This window comes from Camelus bactrianus, chromosome 7 (assembly GCF_048773025.1).
Source record: "Camelus bactrianus isolate YW-2024 breed Bactrian camel chromosome 7, ASM4877302v1, whole genome shotgun sequence".
Classification (NCBI taxonomy): Eukaryota; Metazoa; Chordata; class Mammalia; order Artiodactyla; family Camelidae; genus Camelus; species Camelus bactrianus.
Genome location: NC_133545.1, coordinates 29059467 through 29076367, shown reverse-complemented (window position 1 = coordinate 29076367; position 16901 = coordinate 29059467). Strand labels below are relative to the sequence as shown.

The 16901-nt window shown below is 32.6% G+C and overlaps 1 protein-coding gene across 1 annotated transcript in view; it reads right to left on the bottom strand.

Annotated features, from left to right (window-relative positions):
* Positions 1-16901, bottom strand: part of ASZ1 (ankyrin repeat, SAM and basic leucine zipper domain containing 1) — a 51943-nt gene that overhangs the window by 12027 nt on the left and 23015 nt on the right. Inside the window, exons 5-9 of the mRNA XM_010947617.3 lie at positions 6465-6576; positions 5782-5916; positions 4340-4464; positions 2812-2887; positions 233-289 (exon numbers count right to left, since the gene is read on the bottom strand). Of these exons, the coding sequence (XP_010945919.1) occupies positions 233-289; positions 2812-2887; positions 4340-4464; positions 5782-5916; positions 6465-6576 (505 nt within the window). The remainder of the gene's footprint in view (positions 1-232; positions 290-2811; positions 2888-4339; positions 4465-5781; positions 5917-6464; positions 6577-16901) is intronic.

The window sequence follows — 16901 nt, the reverse complement described above, 5'->3', positions numbered from 1 at the left end:
TGTCATAACTAATCTGAAGGAAAAAAACCTCTAAGTCTTCAAAGGTTCTTAAAGCAACTTAATACTGTAATGGAAGATTTTAGATATGCTTATCCATAATCATATCTAATCAGGAACCTAGCAAAAGATAACTCAGTCTATAACTGTAGGATTTTGAAAACAGAAAATAAAAGGATCCAAAATTTTAAAAATATGGAAGATAATGCCTGGAGTTTTTGAGTCTGATACTAACCTTTGTAAACTCATCTTTCCTCATGGTCAGAAGGTGTCTTAAAGTTATATCCCTTTCCTGCAGAAAAGAAAACAATGCCACCTTTCAATATAAATATAACAGTAGAAGGAGAAGTAGGCAAGTGCACATAAGTTAGTCAGTCATATGCTACCTTCCTAAACAACGTCCAGCTTTCTAGCGGGGATAGGATGGGCAGATGTAGAACTACATTATTGGGTAGATAGTAATGAGTATGTATGTATAATTACCAAAGTGTAAACCTAGTTTTCCAGATTTGAAAAAAAAATGACAACTTATACGGATGCTTACACGGAAAGAAAAATAGCTCTGTAAAACTTGACAGAAATTATATTTTATGAATATTTTAAATTTCTAATTGTATAATATTAAACAATCAACATTTATTTTTACTCAATGTTTCTCAAATAGGAAGTTTCAAGATTGAAACCCAATTCTGAACTACCTAAACAAAATGCACATATTCCTAAGGAGAGCCTATCTTAAATAGTGCTTTACTGCTTCAGGATCAGCTAAATGGCTGATAATTGTCATCTACTCAAATCTCATAATGCACGCTTAAAATGCCTACCAGAGTGCTTGGCATATGATCTAACATAATCTTTTTAAAAATAATTAATTAATTTTTTATTGAAGTACAGTCAATTACAATGTGTCAATTTCTGGTGTACAGCACAATGTCCCAGTCATACATATATATACATATATTCATTTTCATTTTTTTTTCATTAAAGGTTATTACAAGATATTGAACATAGTGCTATAGAGAAGAAACGTTTTTTAAAATCTATTTTTAATGTATAGTGGCTAACATCTGTAAATCTTAAACTCCCAAATTTATCCCTTCCCACCCTCTTTCCCTGGTAACCATAAGATTGTTTACTGTGTCTGCAAGTCTGTTTCTGTTTTGTAGATGAAGTCATAGTGTCATAGTGTCCTTTTTTTTTTTTTCAGATTCCACATATAAGTGATATCATATGGTATTTTTCCTTCTTTCTGGCTTAGTTCACTTAGAATGACGATCTCCAGGTCCATCCATGTTGCTGCAAATGGCATTATTTTATTCTTTTTTATGGCTGAGTAGTATTCCATTGTATAAATATACTACAACTTCTTTATCCAGTCATCTGTCAATGGACATTTAGGTTGCTTCCATGTCTTGGCTATTGTATATAGGGCTGCTATAAATACTGGGGTGCATGTATCTTTTCAAAATTAGAGTTCCCTTCAGATATATACCCAGAAGTGGGATTGCTGAATCATATGGTAAGTCTATTTTTAGTTTTTTGAGGAATCTACATACTATTTTCCATAGTGGCTACACCAAACTACATTCCCACCAGCAGTGTAGGAGGGTTCCCTTTCCTCCACACCCTCCATATCCAAAGTTTGAGGACTTTTGAATGATGGCCATTCTGACTGATGTGAGATGATACCTCATTGTAGTTTTGATTTGCATTTCTCTGATAATTAGTGATATTGGGCATTTTTTCATGTGCCTATTGGCCATTTGTATGTCTTCATTGGAGAATTGCTTGCTTAGGTCCTCTGCCCATTTTTGGATTGGGTTGTTTGGTTTTTTGTTATTAAGTTGTATGAGCTATTTATACATTCTGGAAATTAAGCCCTTGTCAGTTGTATCATTTGCAAATACTTTCTCCCATTCCGTAGGTTGTCATTTTGTTTTGCTTATAGTTTCCTTTGCTGTGCAAAAGCTTGTAAGTTTAATTAGGTCCTATTTGTTTATCTTCACTCTTATTTCCATTGCCTGGACTGACTGCCCTAGGAGAATGCTGCTAAGATTTATGTCAGAGAATGTTTTGCCTATGTTTTCTTCTAGGTGATTTATCATGTCTTGTCTTATATTTAAGTCTTTAAACCATTTTGAGTTAATTTTTGTGTATGGAGTGAGGGAGAGTTCTAACTTCACTGATTTACATGCTGCTATCCAGTTTTCCCAACACCATTTGCTGAAGAGACTGTCTTTTCTCCATTGTATATTCTTGCCTCTTTTGTCAAAGATTAGTTGACCATAGGTCTGTGGATTTATTTCTAGGCTCTCTATTTTGTTGCATTGATCCATGTCTGTTTTTATGCCAATAACATGCTGTTTTGATTACTGTGGCTCTGTAATATGCTCTAATATAATCTTTATGACAATCCTATGCTACATATTATCATCGTTAAGAAAAAAAAGATTTAAGTAATATATCTGAGTTAATAATCTTTAGAGCAAGAATCTGATACCAGGTTTGTCTGGTTTAAAATCATGCTTCTAATATTCTATACAGGAAAATCAGCAACTGCAAAAACAAACTAAGGGCTTAGATGTACAAGGAGTTCTGTGAAGCTTTAGGCAGTAAGTGAAAGCTGTTTAATCCAGCCAGATTCTAATATTTTTTGAAATGCTTGTAAGTTTAAAAAGGGATATACTCCTAATTATGGAGAAAAGTACATCTGTCACTCTTTCATAAGCATGCTTATGAATTAATATTTAATGTTATGTTAAGCAGCAAATAAACATGCATACATAACTCATTGTAGCTTATACAAAATCTTACCTTCAATAAATCTGTCATATGTTCAAGTCCAAGTCCATGTAAAAATATTTCCAGATCTCCAAATGCTGTATATGAACTATACATATTTATAGCAATGTCAATTTCAGAACAGACTATAAATGCACAAACAATATATATTTATAATGCAGAGAGAGAATGAGAATGAATAAAAACGTGTCTATGTAGAATATACAGGCATACCTCGTTTTATTGCGCTTTGCTAATTGCACTTTGCAGACATTGCTTTTTTTAAATAAATTGAAGGTCTGTGGCAACCCTGCTGCAACCAAGTCTATCAGTGCCATTTTTCCAATGGTATTTGCTACTTTGTGTCTCTGTGTCATACCTGAGTAATTCTTGAAATATTTCAAACCTTTTCTTTATTATTATATTTGTTATGGTGATCTTTGATCAGTGATCTCTGATGGTACTACTACAATTTGCTGAGGCTCAGATGATGGTTACCATCTTTGAGCTATAAAGTGTTTTTTAATTAAGGTATGTACATTGTTTTTGTAGACAGAGTACTATTACACACTTAACAGACTACAGTAGAGTGTAAACATAACTTTTATATGCACTGGAAAACCAAAAAAACTTGTGTGATTCATTTTATTGTGGTATTTGCTTTATTGCGATGGTCTGGAACTGAAGGCCAATATCTCTGAGGTATGCCTGTATTTACAAATTTACACACCAGAACTATGTTATATAAAAGGAATAAGAAAGATTTTTTAAGTGAAGATTTAAGGTAAACAGAAAATGTTGAGAGTAAAATGAAGTTCATTTTTCCTAAGAATGAAAATATTTGCCAGTATGTATATAGTTAACCCTATAATAACATGGTTGGAACTGCACAGGTCCACTTGCATGAAGATTTTTTTCAATAGTAAATACTATAGTACTACACAATTATGGCTAGTTGAATCCACAGATGTAGAAATGTGGATATGGGGAAACCATGGGTATGGATTTTCCACTAGGAGAGTCAGGGCCCCTAACCCCTAAAATTGTTCAAGGGTCAACTGAATTCCTTGTGAGAGCTCTGTGTATGTAAATCTCTTTAACTGCAGGAATTAGAAATTTAGTAACAATTTTTAAATGTAGGTAAGTAGAGAATAATGTTGTGGCCACTGAACAACTGTGTTCAGGGGAAAAATTTTTTTTAATTTTATCTTATAAAGTCAGAAATCTGCCATAAAGAATTAGAAAGCAAGATGCAGTCTAGGTTGAACACTAATAAAAATATAATCTTAGAACCTTTTAGAAATAAATTTTATAGTTGATATTTTATTTAAAGTCAAAAATGATCCTTATTACTGTTGGTAAATGAATAAAGTTTTTTTCTAAAATTCTGGAGAACAAAAAGCACCTGAAACCCAGACATTTCTAAGTAATATTTTTAAATGCTTATAAAAATTTAAAATATCATATATTTTAAATGTCATCACATTTACTATAAGTAATAAAAACATGCATAATTTTTACTCATTTATAGGTATTATGTGGAACAAAAATATGTTGTTACCTAAATATGTGATCTTTTTCTTTATCAGAATCCGTTCTCAACAGTTTACAAATTGTTTCTTCTTTAGTTAGCTGTTGAGGCTTTCCTTCCAAAGGATTTAAAGTCAAGGAAAGAAAGTTGAAGATCTGAAAAAAGTTATAGTAAAAATTAAAGGAAGATAGTAATTAATAATATTTTCAGTAAAATATAAAACAGAATCAGAAAGATTAAGTACTAAGGTAGTACTTTAAATACACTGTTAAGTAGACAGGAATAAGAATGACTAATGAACCCAGATCTCAGCTGTACACCTCAAAGAGATGTAGTGAAACTCCTTAGTTTTAAAACTTCTTAGTTTTAACTTTCTAGTAAGTCAAGGTTACGTCATATAATCAGCCAAAATGCAAAATCAGATCTCACTTTAAGAAAAAATTTATGACTCAAAATAATCTTTGATGTTCATAAATTTCTTAATATGTCAAATTCAGTGTTATCTACCTTAAATTTAATCATGCAGTAAATTAATTAAAAGTTTTCAAATTTCCAAAGCTTAGAAGAAAAACTCTTAAATTTCTTTTTAAAGTTTCGCAGGGCTGCAGTGATTAGCATTTACTCTAGAGTAATTTTGGAAATGTAGATTTGAGTTAGAAAATGATAGGCATGTTTATAGGTTCCTTAAAAAATAGAGGAAGTTATTTTACTTGCAGTAAAAATGGCATAGTCTGATTATCGTATGATGGAACCTTTGGAATGTCATAAGCTTTTAAATTCAGAAGCTCAGTTTTAGAAGATCTTGAAATATATAACTTAGATTTATAGTTGTACTTTATTTGATACTTGCTTAGAAATTACAGACCTTTGGCTGAAAGCTTTAATACTCAGACCAAAAGTTTTATATCAATAAAGTAATTTAATGTATGGCAAATATTTATTATTGACTTACCATCTGAGAGTAAATCAAAAACTCAAGTATGTACCACTTTATTATTTGCATTGTCACATGTATACAAGTAAATATACTTTAAATGATTTAATTTTTAAATTGTCTAATGTGTATTAATTGAAATTTTAAAGCAGTAGTTTAATTACACATTCACATTTTGAAATTTTATTAGCTTTCTTAATACACTAGTTTTTGAAATTCTGAACCAATTGAAAATGCTTAAATAAGTAGTCTCTTATAGTTTTATTTCTAGGGCCAGATGAGACTTTATTATCCCTTTGCATAGGTTTTAAATTACTACATTATAAATGCCTCTATATTTAGTAAAAGATAAATAGTCTAGTGAAATAAAGTTTTATTATTTATTTATTTATTATCTGGGTGGAAGAAAATTACACATTTAAACATTTAATAATAGCCACAAACACTATTATTACTGCTGTGAATTCTAACAAAATAATACAAAAGTTCTCCAAATGAAAATGTGGATCAAGAAAAATTAATTTAACATATAAGATACCTCTATATGTTTACTTCTTTTTGCAATCTCGCTTGGTGTCTTTCCATCTTTGGTTTGTAGCATTTTATTAGCTCCGAGTTCAAGCAACTTCAAAACTACATTTTTATGACCCTGACGTGCTGCCCATGTTAAAGCCTGTAAGTGGGGGGAGAAGATTGTTTAAAGAAAGGGAGTGTATGTGAGACAGAGAGGAAAACTTTTCAACAGTATTTATGGCACAATAAAAAAAGTGAACATCGTTAATTAATGGAATGATGCAATCTCTTCATTTCACAGCATAACGTAAACATATTTCCAAAGTTGTAACTGCAAAGCAGACTGCCAGTGTTCACTGATTTTATAAAACCAAAATGTTTTACACAGTCAAGTGATGTTATAGAATAAAAAGATTCATCTGCCAATCACAGAGCTGTTTTCTTTAAAAAAGAATTCAATGTGTAATCTAGAGCCCAGGCTTTGTTGTGTGCCGCAGCTTCTTGTGTCAAGGGTGAGGACCAGGAGAGTCAAACAGTTTCTTTTTTTTTCCATTTAAGCTGCTGCTTTTCTTCACTGAACAGCAATTGTATCTCAGCCCTTACTATTAAGTAATTTTTACTTCTTAAAACCTTTCTTGTGGACTACTGATAATAACAAGGTATCAATGTCTTAGAGATAAAAACAGATATTATACAGTTGATTCTCACAGAATAACCATTCTCATCCTGGGCATTAACTTCTGCACCATGAGCAACAAGGACAGCAACAACCTGAGGGTGACCGTCTCGTGCAGCATACATGATTGGGGTCATCAGTCTCCTAAGAGGGGAAAGAGAAGAAACATTTGTGTCAATGCTGCCCTTAACAGTTACTCAAATCCTTGAATTTTACTGTGAACACCACCATCAGGATTGCTTTGAAAGCAAAGAAAAAGAAATGAAAGCTTTTAATAAATCAGGTGATCTAAAAATCCAATCTCCCAGCAAATAAATATGAAGGAAATGACACTTTAAAAGTATTGAATGCTTACACAGCACCCTCTAGTGAAGAAATGGGTGTTTTTTTAAATCACTAAATAAGCCCTGCTTCCCAATAGGAGGTTTCTTTAATTTATATACCCATGCAGAAAAATATCAAGAGTACCCTCACTGTGCTTTTGCTGGGGACATAGTGATGAATGACACAAATAAATGACACAAATGACATCCTCTCAAAATTACTAAATACTTACTGCATTTTAAAAATTACATTTTATTTAATAAAAATGTAAGTTTTAAACTCTTATTTCTTAATGTATTCTATTATGATTCTACTTTTGTTTAGGATTAAAAAAAATTTTACCCTGACTTGGAGGCTTACTCTAATCAAGAAATAGATCAGTCCAATAGTTTAGCCAGACTCTCTGAGATTACGTTCTGGGAGAGCATAGTGGTTTCCCTCTGGTGTACATTTCTCAAAACCAGAGATTCAGTCTCTCTATTCCTAGAAGTCAGTCAGCTTCTGGACCTAATTACAAAGATTCTTTTTTTTTTTTTTTCCAGAAAGATTCTATTAGTTCTACTCGGGCTGAACCTTAGTATCATGTTCTGTTTTAAAGGAGGTCTGAGATTCTGGACCTAATCATCCTGAGTCACCTCAAATATCTGATTCACACACAAAGACCTTCACAAAAGAACAACAAATTAATTTCAGAATTCTCTGTTTTGATCTCATTAAGGAAGTTAACTTTGAATACTTGCATTACACACACTACCTATAAATAGAATATTTCTCTGTAAGGTTTGTTAACGTAAGGTATATCCTGAATCTGATCACATCAATGTCTCTAGCACAAAAAGTTTCATGCATTTATCTGTTTCTTCTCTTTCCTTGTATATTACAATTTCAGTGTTTTATTAAAAAGTACATGCTAAGGTAGTTGTCAAACGTTGCCTCTTCTACATTGAATATCTCCTACATAGTGGCTTGATTAAACAATTTTACAAAGTGAAGAGTGAATTTCTGGATAGCTTAAACAAATAGGGAAAATAAATATATACAATAGAACAAAATTATTTGAGTCAACTAATTATTCAAATTCTTTTCTAAGGCTTACTCAGACCTCTTCATGCCTCTCCTCCACCCCAACTCCCCCACAGCAGCCCAAATCTGCTCCTTCCGATCTTCTCTATTTCACAAAGCTACCATTACCCACATAACTCAGTCCTAAGACTAAACATCAGTCAAGACTCTTCTCCATCACTCCATATACAAGTCGTCAGCAGGTCCTATTGGCTCTATCTACATAATAGATTTTGAATCTAGCCACTTCTTACCACCTTGTTAGTCACGATAAGCAGTCTGAGTCATCATTATATTCCTCTGATCTATGTTACTGCAACAGCCTCATAGATGCTCTCCTTACTTCTACTCTTGGCCACTTACAGTTTATTCTCTTTGAAAATACCAAGTCCTTCCCTTTTCAGGGGCTGTGCAAGTACTGTTCCCTCCACTTTGCCTTGACCTTCATATTGTGCACTCCTTCGTTTGGTTAGAGAAGGTAACATGAAAGAGTGAGTGTTCCATTTTGCTTGAAACTTATTATTGAAAATTATAACTAAAATTTTCTGAAATTGTACTGAAAATTGAGGTTCTTCTAAATATTAATTTCTCTTAGAATCTCAGAAACCAGCAGGTATATAATTTTGTGTCTGTAAATTCACATGGAAATAAAATGGCTCTGTACAGATGCTTTTTTCCTCCTAGAAAAGAAAACTTCCAGACTAGTACAGTCTGCTGCCTAAGAAGCTTCAGATCACTTCTGAAAAATGTTAGAAAAATGCTGCATTGGTTTCTAACTTCTAAGAAAAGTTGAATTTACTGAATGGAACAGCAAACCACTATAATAGGGCCTAGATTACCTAGAAGGTGTTACTACTCAGCTTCTAAAAGTTATTCAAGTTATTGATACCATCAATATCATGGCAGTTTTGAGAGGGGAGAAAACAATTCTTCCACTGGTTTTGTATATGTGGAAACCTGTAACATCTGTAGCTTCCTGGCTGTTACAGATTAACGAAACCTAAATTAACTCTTCAATCTTACAAACTCTTATGAACTTACGAACAATCTTATGACCTCTTTAGGGCAGTTATAAAACTTTAAAATAAGTTGTTTACTCAAGTGATGTGGTAACTATTTGTGCTAGATAACTTTACTTTCAATATTCATTTCCATCTTACTTATTTCCTGAGATTTAATGTAAAGAATTCTATACTTCCCATTCTCTGTTTAAATCACTACTATTTTGTTCTGCCTGCTCCTTCTAACACACAACTGCTTTTGTAAAGGTCAACAGTTATTTGGACTCCTTTTATTTTTCTAGCACCTTAAAGTATGTATTTCAGAGGCTTTTGTCCTCAATGATCTTCCCTTTTAATGACATAAACACCATACGTGAATGATCTTACCTACTCTCATGAATATCATTAAGACACTGATTGCTGCTGAATCTGCATCTCTAGGTCAGGCTTTGCTCCTAAACTCCAGATCATTTCTGTCATTGTCACTTGGTACCCTACAAAACTCTAAACCAACACATATCAGAATCTTAAGTCACCATCTTCACTCCAACACTCCAATACTCTCTGTTATTACCTATCTCTGTGAACAGCATCACAATCCTAGCATGGACCAACACAGAAACCTAGAATTTATCCATGACTCCTCATGCCTTCATATCTAAATCATCATCCCTGTCAGTTTTACCTCCTTCCTATCATTTGTATCTGTCTACTTTCCTCTCTCCTCCTTCTCCCAGATGTTCAAGTCTTCATCACTTCTCACGTGGATTACTGCATGCAACAGCATCGTAACTGGCCTCCTTTGTCTTCAGTCTTTCCTCCACACTTGTAAATCACATCAGATCAATTTGCTGTTTAAAGTTTTCAAAGTTACATCTGTGAGAATCTTCAAGACAAGTCCTCTTTCTCCCTCTCTACCATTTTAGCACCTGTAATCCTACTCCATTGTATCAAGAGACTTCAGTCATATCTGCAGGTATGAATTCCAAAGTCTCTCTCCACCGGATGACCTATATGCAGAGCACTCTGGTTGAAATGTCTTTTCATTTTTCTCTTCAACAAACTTATTGATAATCTGCCTCTGGAGTTTTATGTTAGAAACCAACATGCCCCCCTGATTTTCTGATGTCCCACCTGATCTTGGTTAGCAGTCCCCCTCTCCTCACTTTCTCATAGCACTCTGTGCTTATTTTTATCAGTTCACCTTTCAGGCCAAAATGTACTTGTTCAATCCATCTATTTTCTCAACTGGACTTTTAAGTTCTTTGAGGCTAATGACCCTGACCTGTCTCCAAATCCATCCCCCAACCCATGCAGTAACTAGTATAATGGTCTGCTTCTGTTTTTGTCATGCTTTCATGTAATATAGGTGGGGTTTTCTCCTTATCATCATCACATGTTTACTGATTGCATTATTCAATGTATCTGTATCTTTACTCATTTTACATATATTATTAGATCTGCCTAATAAGAGATATGTGTTGAAATTTCCTGCTGTAATTGTATTTTGGTCTACTTCTAAAATTTTAATAGGTTTTGATTTATAGATTTAGTAGTCATATAGTCCAGTGTATACAGGTTTGTGCTTGTTACATTTTCATTGATTTTGCGTTTCATCATACTACAAAGTTCTTTATTCTGTTTATTGCATCTAATATTAGTAATATCTGATATTGATAGTCCTGATTTCTGTGGGTTTACCTTTACCTGTAAAGGGATCTTTTATACTCTTTTTCCTTCAACTTTTCTTGTAATAGCATTTAGCCATCTTTTGTTTTTTAAGCTAGCGTCTCAGTTGAAAATTTCAATCCATTCTCATTTAGTGTAATAACTGACATAATTGACAATATTTTTTCTCTTTTGTTTTTGTTGGTGCAACAAAATTCACTACATTTTCCCCTTGAAAATCTGATGACTCTGCTTTTCCTTTTTTAAAATAAAAAACCATTAAACATTATTCTGTTTTTCTGTTCTTAGTAAAACACATATGACTCTCTTATATATAAGCAAGAGAAGACCTATGTGGTTTCCTCCACCACCATGGCCCAGTTCTCCCTATGTATACTCTACTAGGATGAGGCCTTCTGAATACTCTTCATTCCTCTTCTTCTCTTAGGAGCCCCCCTACTCTCTGCAAACTATAGCTCTTAGATTTTGTTGGCATAATTTAGTACTTAATAGATTTTTACTTACATTTTGTTTTGTCTGTTTACAGGATCCTTATTTAGCACTCATAGTTCACATTCCCAGTCAACACTATCTATTAAATACGCAGTCATCAAAGTTCATCCCTCTCACTGCTTCCTCTTGATTCATCCTCTGCCTTCACGAGGTCTCTGGTTCTTTTTTGGTTTGGTTAGAGTCTTTTCTGAAGTATTTTCCTCAGCTGAGTTGCTTGGGTAATGTACTTTCTGAGTGCTTACATATCCTTGACCGTCTTTCTTTCACCCTCACAGGCGTATCGGACCCCAGCTTGGTTGAGAATAAGATCTTTGTCTAAGTGAAAATGTAATTTCACTCTTTTCTAGTTTCAGCTGTGCCCATGAGAAGTCTGATGCCACTCTAACCTTCTTACTTTCCTTTGTTAAAAACTTAATTCTTTCTGCCTGGAAGCTTGTAAAAAATTTAATCTTTGTTTTTAGTTTACACATTTTAACCAGAATTTATGCCCAGGAGTGTCTTTTTTCTTCTTCTTCTTCATCAGTCCAAACTAAAACTCAAAAACTTTTCCAAAATGCAGTCTTTTTTTTTTTTTTCAATATTCAGTCCTGATAGAGTTTTTCATCTTAGGAACCACTTCTTTTTTTTAAAGAATGTGTTTATGATTACCAGTCTTCCATGTTCCTTTTTCTTCCCTGAATTCTGAATTCAATTACCACACTTGTTTTTAAGTTCCATGATATCTTTCTTCATGCTGCATTTAGATGTCCTTATGTGCTCTTAATTTTTAATTCAGGTTTTTTACTTTCTCTGCCAGCAATTTTATTGTACTAGACAAAGATCTTAATTGTCAGTCTTTTCTCCAGCTGCTGGAAAGTGTTTTATTTTCTGTTGCCTCTTTAATGCTCAGGTTTTTTTATTAAGTACTTGTGTGACTTTAAGTTTTTTAATATTTGAATATGTTGAGACATATGAAATTACTGTGGTGTGAGGCTTGAACCCAGCAATTTTTATTCCTTCAAATAGCTATCCAAATCCCCAGCACCAAAATGATGATCCATTGTCTCCCTGCTAGTTTGAAATGCCACATTAATCATATATAATAATTTCATATATTGGATTTTGTCCTTTATTGTCTTTCCTGGTTTACTTCTGGGGATCAGCAATAGAGAGCTTTCCATTAATACCACACTGTTTTAATTATTGTCACCTATTTTTAATATAAGGCTATTTCTATATCCTACTCTTCTTTTTAAAGAGATGTACTGATTTTTAAAAATTATTTAATTCATACATATGTACTTTTTTTAGAACACTACAGATAATCACTGATAAGAGCTGGATATCTTTCCAAATCTTAGGAAACAAAATGAACAGATTTTACATATGTAAACATATGTGTGCAAGAAAAAAAAGACATTTTAAAACATAAATAAAATCATGCTGTTTATGCAATATTTTGACTTGCCAATAAATGAATTCAAATCTATTATTTTCCCTCTGAATATTGCTTTATCTGAATCACATAGGTTTTGATATCAAGGCTTTAACTGTTGTTCAGTTCTAAGTTTTATTTTGATTTCTTCTGTAATATAGAAATTATTTTTATTTTGATTTCTTCTGTAATACAGAAATTATTAAAATGCATAATTTTAAATACCCAATTTTAGGCACTGAGGAGGCGTTTGGTTGTTAAATCCTAAATTCATTACATTTTGGTTAATGAAAAGTATCCTATAAAATATCACTTTTTTAAAAAAAGGAATTTATTAAGGCTTCCTTTGTGGCCTAGAACATGAATGTATTTTAAAAACAATCCACATCTGTTTGAAAAGAATCCAAATATATAAATTATTAGAATTCTAGATAAATATCAATTAGATACACTTGTTAAGTGTTATTTGAATCGCCTATATCTTTCCTTTTTGTCTAATATGTTTACACTGAAGTCTTCACATATACTTATATATTTTCCATTTCTTTTTTAGTTCTACCATTTTCATTTTATATATTTTAAAGTCGTATATGTTAAAACTACCTTGTTTTGCTTTTATCAAAATGAACACTTCCTCTTTGTTCCTTTAAATAATTTACTACCCCAGAGGGTTTTTTTTTTTTTTTTTTGTCTTGGTATCTACCAGGTATAAATATTTGCTAAATGAATGACATATTTTTTGATCATTTTATTTTGAACCATTATGTATTATTGTAATTTAGGTATGATTTCACTGGATTTTGGTTTTAGCCAACATGTGAGTTACTATATTTTAATCAGTGAGCTCTATCAATTATATTATTTTTCTTTTTTATTAATATGGTTAGAATTATTTTTGACATTATATTTATCTGCTTTTTATGTATTGTGCTTCCATGGTAAATACATACATGTGTGTCTCCTTTTCAGCCTTGTTAGACTGATTCTATTTGGTCTATCTACCCTCTATCTCTGACCCTTGATCTAAAAGCTTGTAACATCCTTATCTTCTTCTGGTACAGCAGGACCTCCTTATCCACAGGGTATATGTTCTACAACCCCCAGTGGATGCCTGACACCATGGATAGTTCCAAACCATCTATAAACTGTTTTTTCCGATACTAATAGGTGGGTAGTATATACAGCATGAATACGCAGGACAAAGGGACGATTCAAGTCCTGGGTGGGACATTGAGAGATTTAATCCCATGGTGTGCAATTTAAAACTTACAAACTGTTTATTTCTGGAATTTTCCATTAAATGTTTTCACACTGTGGGTAAGTGAAACCACAGAAAGCAAAAAGGCAGATGAAGGGGGACTACTGTACTTGCTTTTAAATCCTCCCCTTCTTGCTAACACCCTTCACCTTACCATTTAACAAAAACTAAACTTGGCCAGTAACTATGATCTCATCTGAAAAAAGAAGTTTAATTTTATTTTGCTTCATTCTCTCTTCAGTCGCCCAAATTCCAAACTTGTTATCATAGAAGTTTAGCATCACTTACCATCTGATAAACACACTCACTTTTTTCCCCCACAGCCAATAGCTATTTAGTTATCAACATGTTTAGTAATTTCTTTTCTCAACGTTATTTCTTGCACCCAATTACTTCTGGGTTTATTTTTCTTCTTGTAGCAGTATTTTTATATATTATTTTTAAGAGTCAGAATAGCAGTTCTTGACTGGGAATACTTTTCTGTGAAATATGTGGGGGGTATTTTTAGTTTATCAAAAGGACTGGATAGAGTTATTGGCATTTAATGGGTGAGGGCCAGAGTTGCTAAATATCTTGCAATACACAGTACAATCTCATTCAAAATGTCAACTGTTAATTGTACTCATGCTTAAGATGATAACTTTAAGTTCCTGTATATATGAAAATGTATTTACCTTCACTTAAGTGACAGAATGGCTAAAGAATTACAGTTCAGAGTTTATTCCTCAGACCATTTGTCTTCCTCCATATATAGTTGTTATTAAGTAGTATAATGTCAGATGGTCATTTCTTGATAGGAATCATCTAGATAAATTGTCTTTTCAATAGGTAACTTACACAGGAGTTTTGCCTTTATTCTTGATATTTTGAAGTTCATTGTGATGTGTCTATATTTTTAAATTTTAAATTAAAATATGTTGTATACCTTTATCTATTTATGTGTGTGTATAAATCTTACTTTGTACCTGGTAGATCCTTCAGTCCTAAGGATTTGTACATTCAGTTTGGGACCATTCTTGGCCATTATTGCTTCAAATATAGTCTATCTTCCACTTTCTCCTTCTGGAACTCTTATTAAACAGATGTAAGAGCTTCTGGCAAGGTTCTCCATGTCTCTTACTTTTCCTTCGTAACTCTTTGCATTGTATTCCAGATTTCTTCACGTCTATCTTCCAGTCCACTAATTAGCTCTTCAGCTGAGTCCCATCTGCTGTTCTTCATATATACTTAGTTTTAATATTCAGTAATAGTTTCCTTTTTTCATAATTCACTCTACTTGTTTCATAATTCCTGTTTGTTATTTTGTGGAAGCAGATCTCTCTTTTATTGCTCAGAGGAATAAAGTTCTTTTTAGACTCTTCTGTTTTATTCCATTTTATCTAACCTAAGTCACTCTTGTGTTGAATATGTTGTCCTTGTTTTATGATGCTTACAGTCTCCAGATTTTAGTGATTTGTGGTTGTGCACCCGTCTTCTAGCCTGTAAAGACCCCCTAAGCATGGAAGACTCAAACCAGCAATCCTGGCCTGGACTATCAGTAATGCAGTTCTTAAGGATTGCCAGAGAGAGTTCCCATTTGTTTCTTTCTTTAGGGAATTATGCCTTTTCTATTCCAGAGATAACTCCCTTTCTTGTTTCAAACAGAACTTTATTAAAACTTTATGGATGTCTAAAGTTTGCTGTGGAAGGGCAAAACGTCAGCATATGTTCAGTTTAGCATCTTGAAGTCATAAACATATTTTTCAGAAAATTCTTGGTTTTTTTGGTCATGTTTTTCTTTCAGAATTTTCAAAATCATTTCATCAAGTTAAAGCAATCCCCTTTGGCACTCTGAATTTAAGATGTTTAATTTTACAAAGTAATTTAGATAAAAAACAAATGTCTTTTTTAATGCTGAGTCATCCCAGCCAAGAACATGACATGTCTATTTATTCAATCTCCTTTTGTTTTACTCAATATAGTTATAAACTTCTCTTCATTTGGGTCCTTCACATTTCTTGTACATTTACCTTTAGATATTTATGTCTTTTGCTCTTAAGGCTAGAATGTTATTACCTCGCGTTCTCAAGCTGGCTATTATTTGTAAATTAGAAACCAACTGAATTTTGCACATTAGTTAAAAAAAAAACTACCTCACTTTATGATTACCTTTTCTAACAGTTTCTAAGTTAATTACCTTGGATTTACCAAGCATATATTCATATAATCTAAAATATCATTTTGTCTCCTCTTTCCTAATAAAAAAGGCCTACTATCTTCATCAAAGGTAACATAGTTCAGTGGTTTAAGAACAGTGGTTGGCAAATGTTTTTTTTTTTCTGTAAAGGGCAAGAAAGTAAATATTTTAGGCTTATTGGGGCATACAGGACTGTGTTATAACCACTCAGTTCTGCTATGATGTGACAAAAGTAGACACAGACAATACATAAAGGAATGAGCATGGTTCTGTTCCAATCAAATTTTAAAGGTCTGCAAACTAGTCGTACACTTGTGAGTAAAAGTAAACTCAGTCTGCCTAAGTTAAAATCTGGTCTTCAGCATTTACTGGCTGTGTAACCTTAGGCAAGTTTCTTAAACTCTCATTGCCTCAGTCTCTACAACTTTATATGACATAATAATAGTTTTGATGTCTGTGGCACCCATTTGTGATATTATCATAATCTATGGTAATGAAATAATGTTTAATAATTAGAATAGTACTAGGCATGAAGTAAATGCTCTGTCATTATTGCTACACTTTATAATTATCTGCACCTCTTATTTTTTCCTTTTGTGTAACTGAATTGCCTTTGGTTCTCAAAACCATGTAAGACAAGAACAGCTTATAATAAGCATCCTTGTTTTGTTATTGACATTAGTGCAAATGCTGTTAGTGTTTCTCTGTTAAGCATATGACTTATTTTGGTTTCAGATATACGTTTATGAAGTTAAAGAACTATTCATCTAATCAAATTTTACTAAGATTACAAAAGTTGGAATAAGGTTTTAACTTTAATAAAAATGCCCTTCTGGCATCTATTATAATGATAACCTCCCTTTAAAAAAATCTCTTTACCTATTTATAAAGTGTATTTCTCTAATAGTGAACCATTTTGCCATGAACCCCATTTGATCATTGTATATTATTCATTTATTTTGCTGATAATATCCATTTTGGTGGCATTTCATTAAGGGATTTTGGTATTTATATTGATAATTGAGATTGATTTATAAAGTTTGTTGGGGTGGA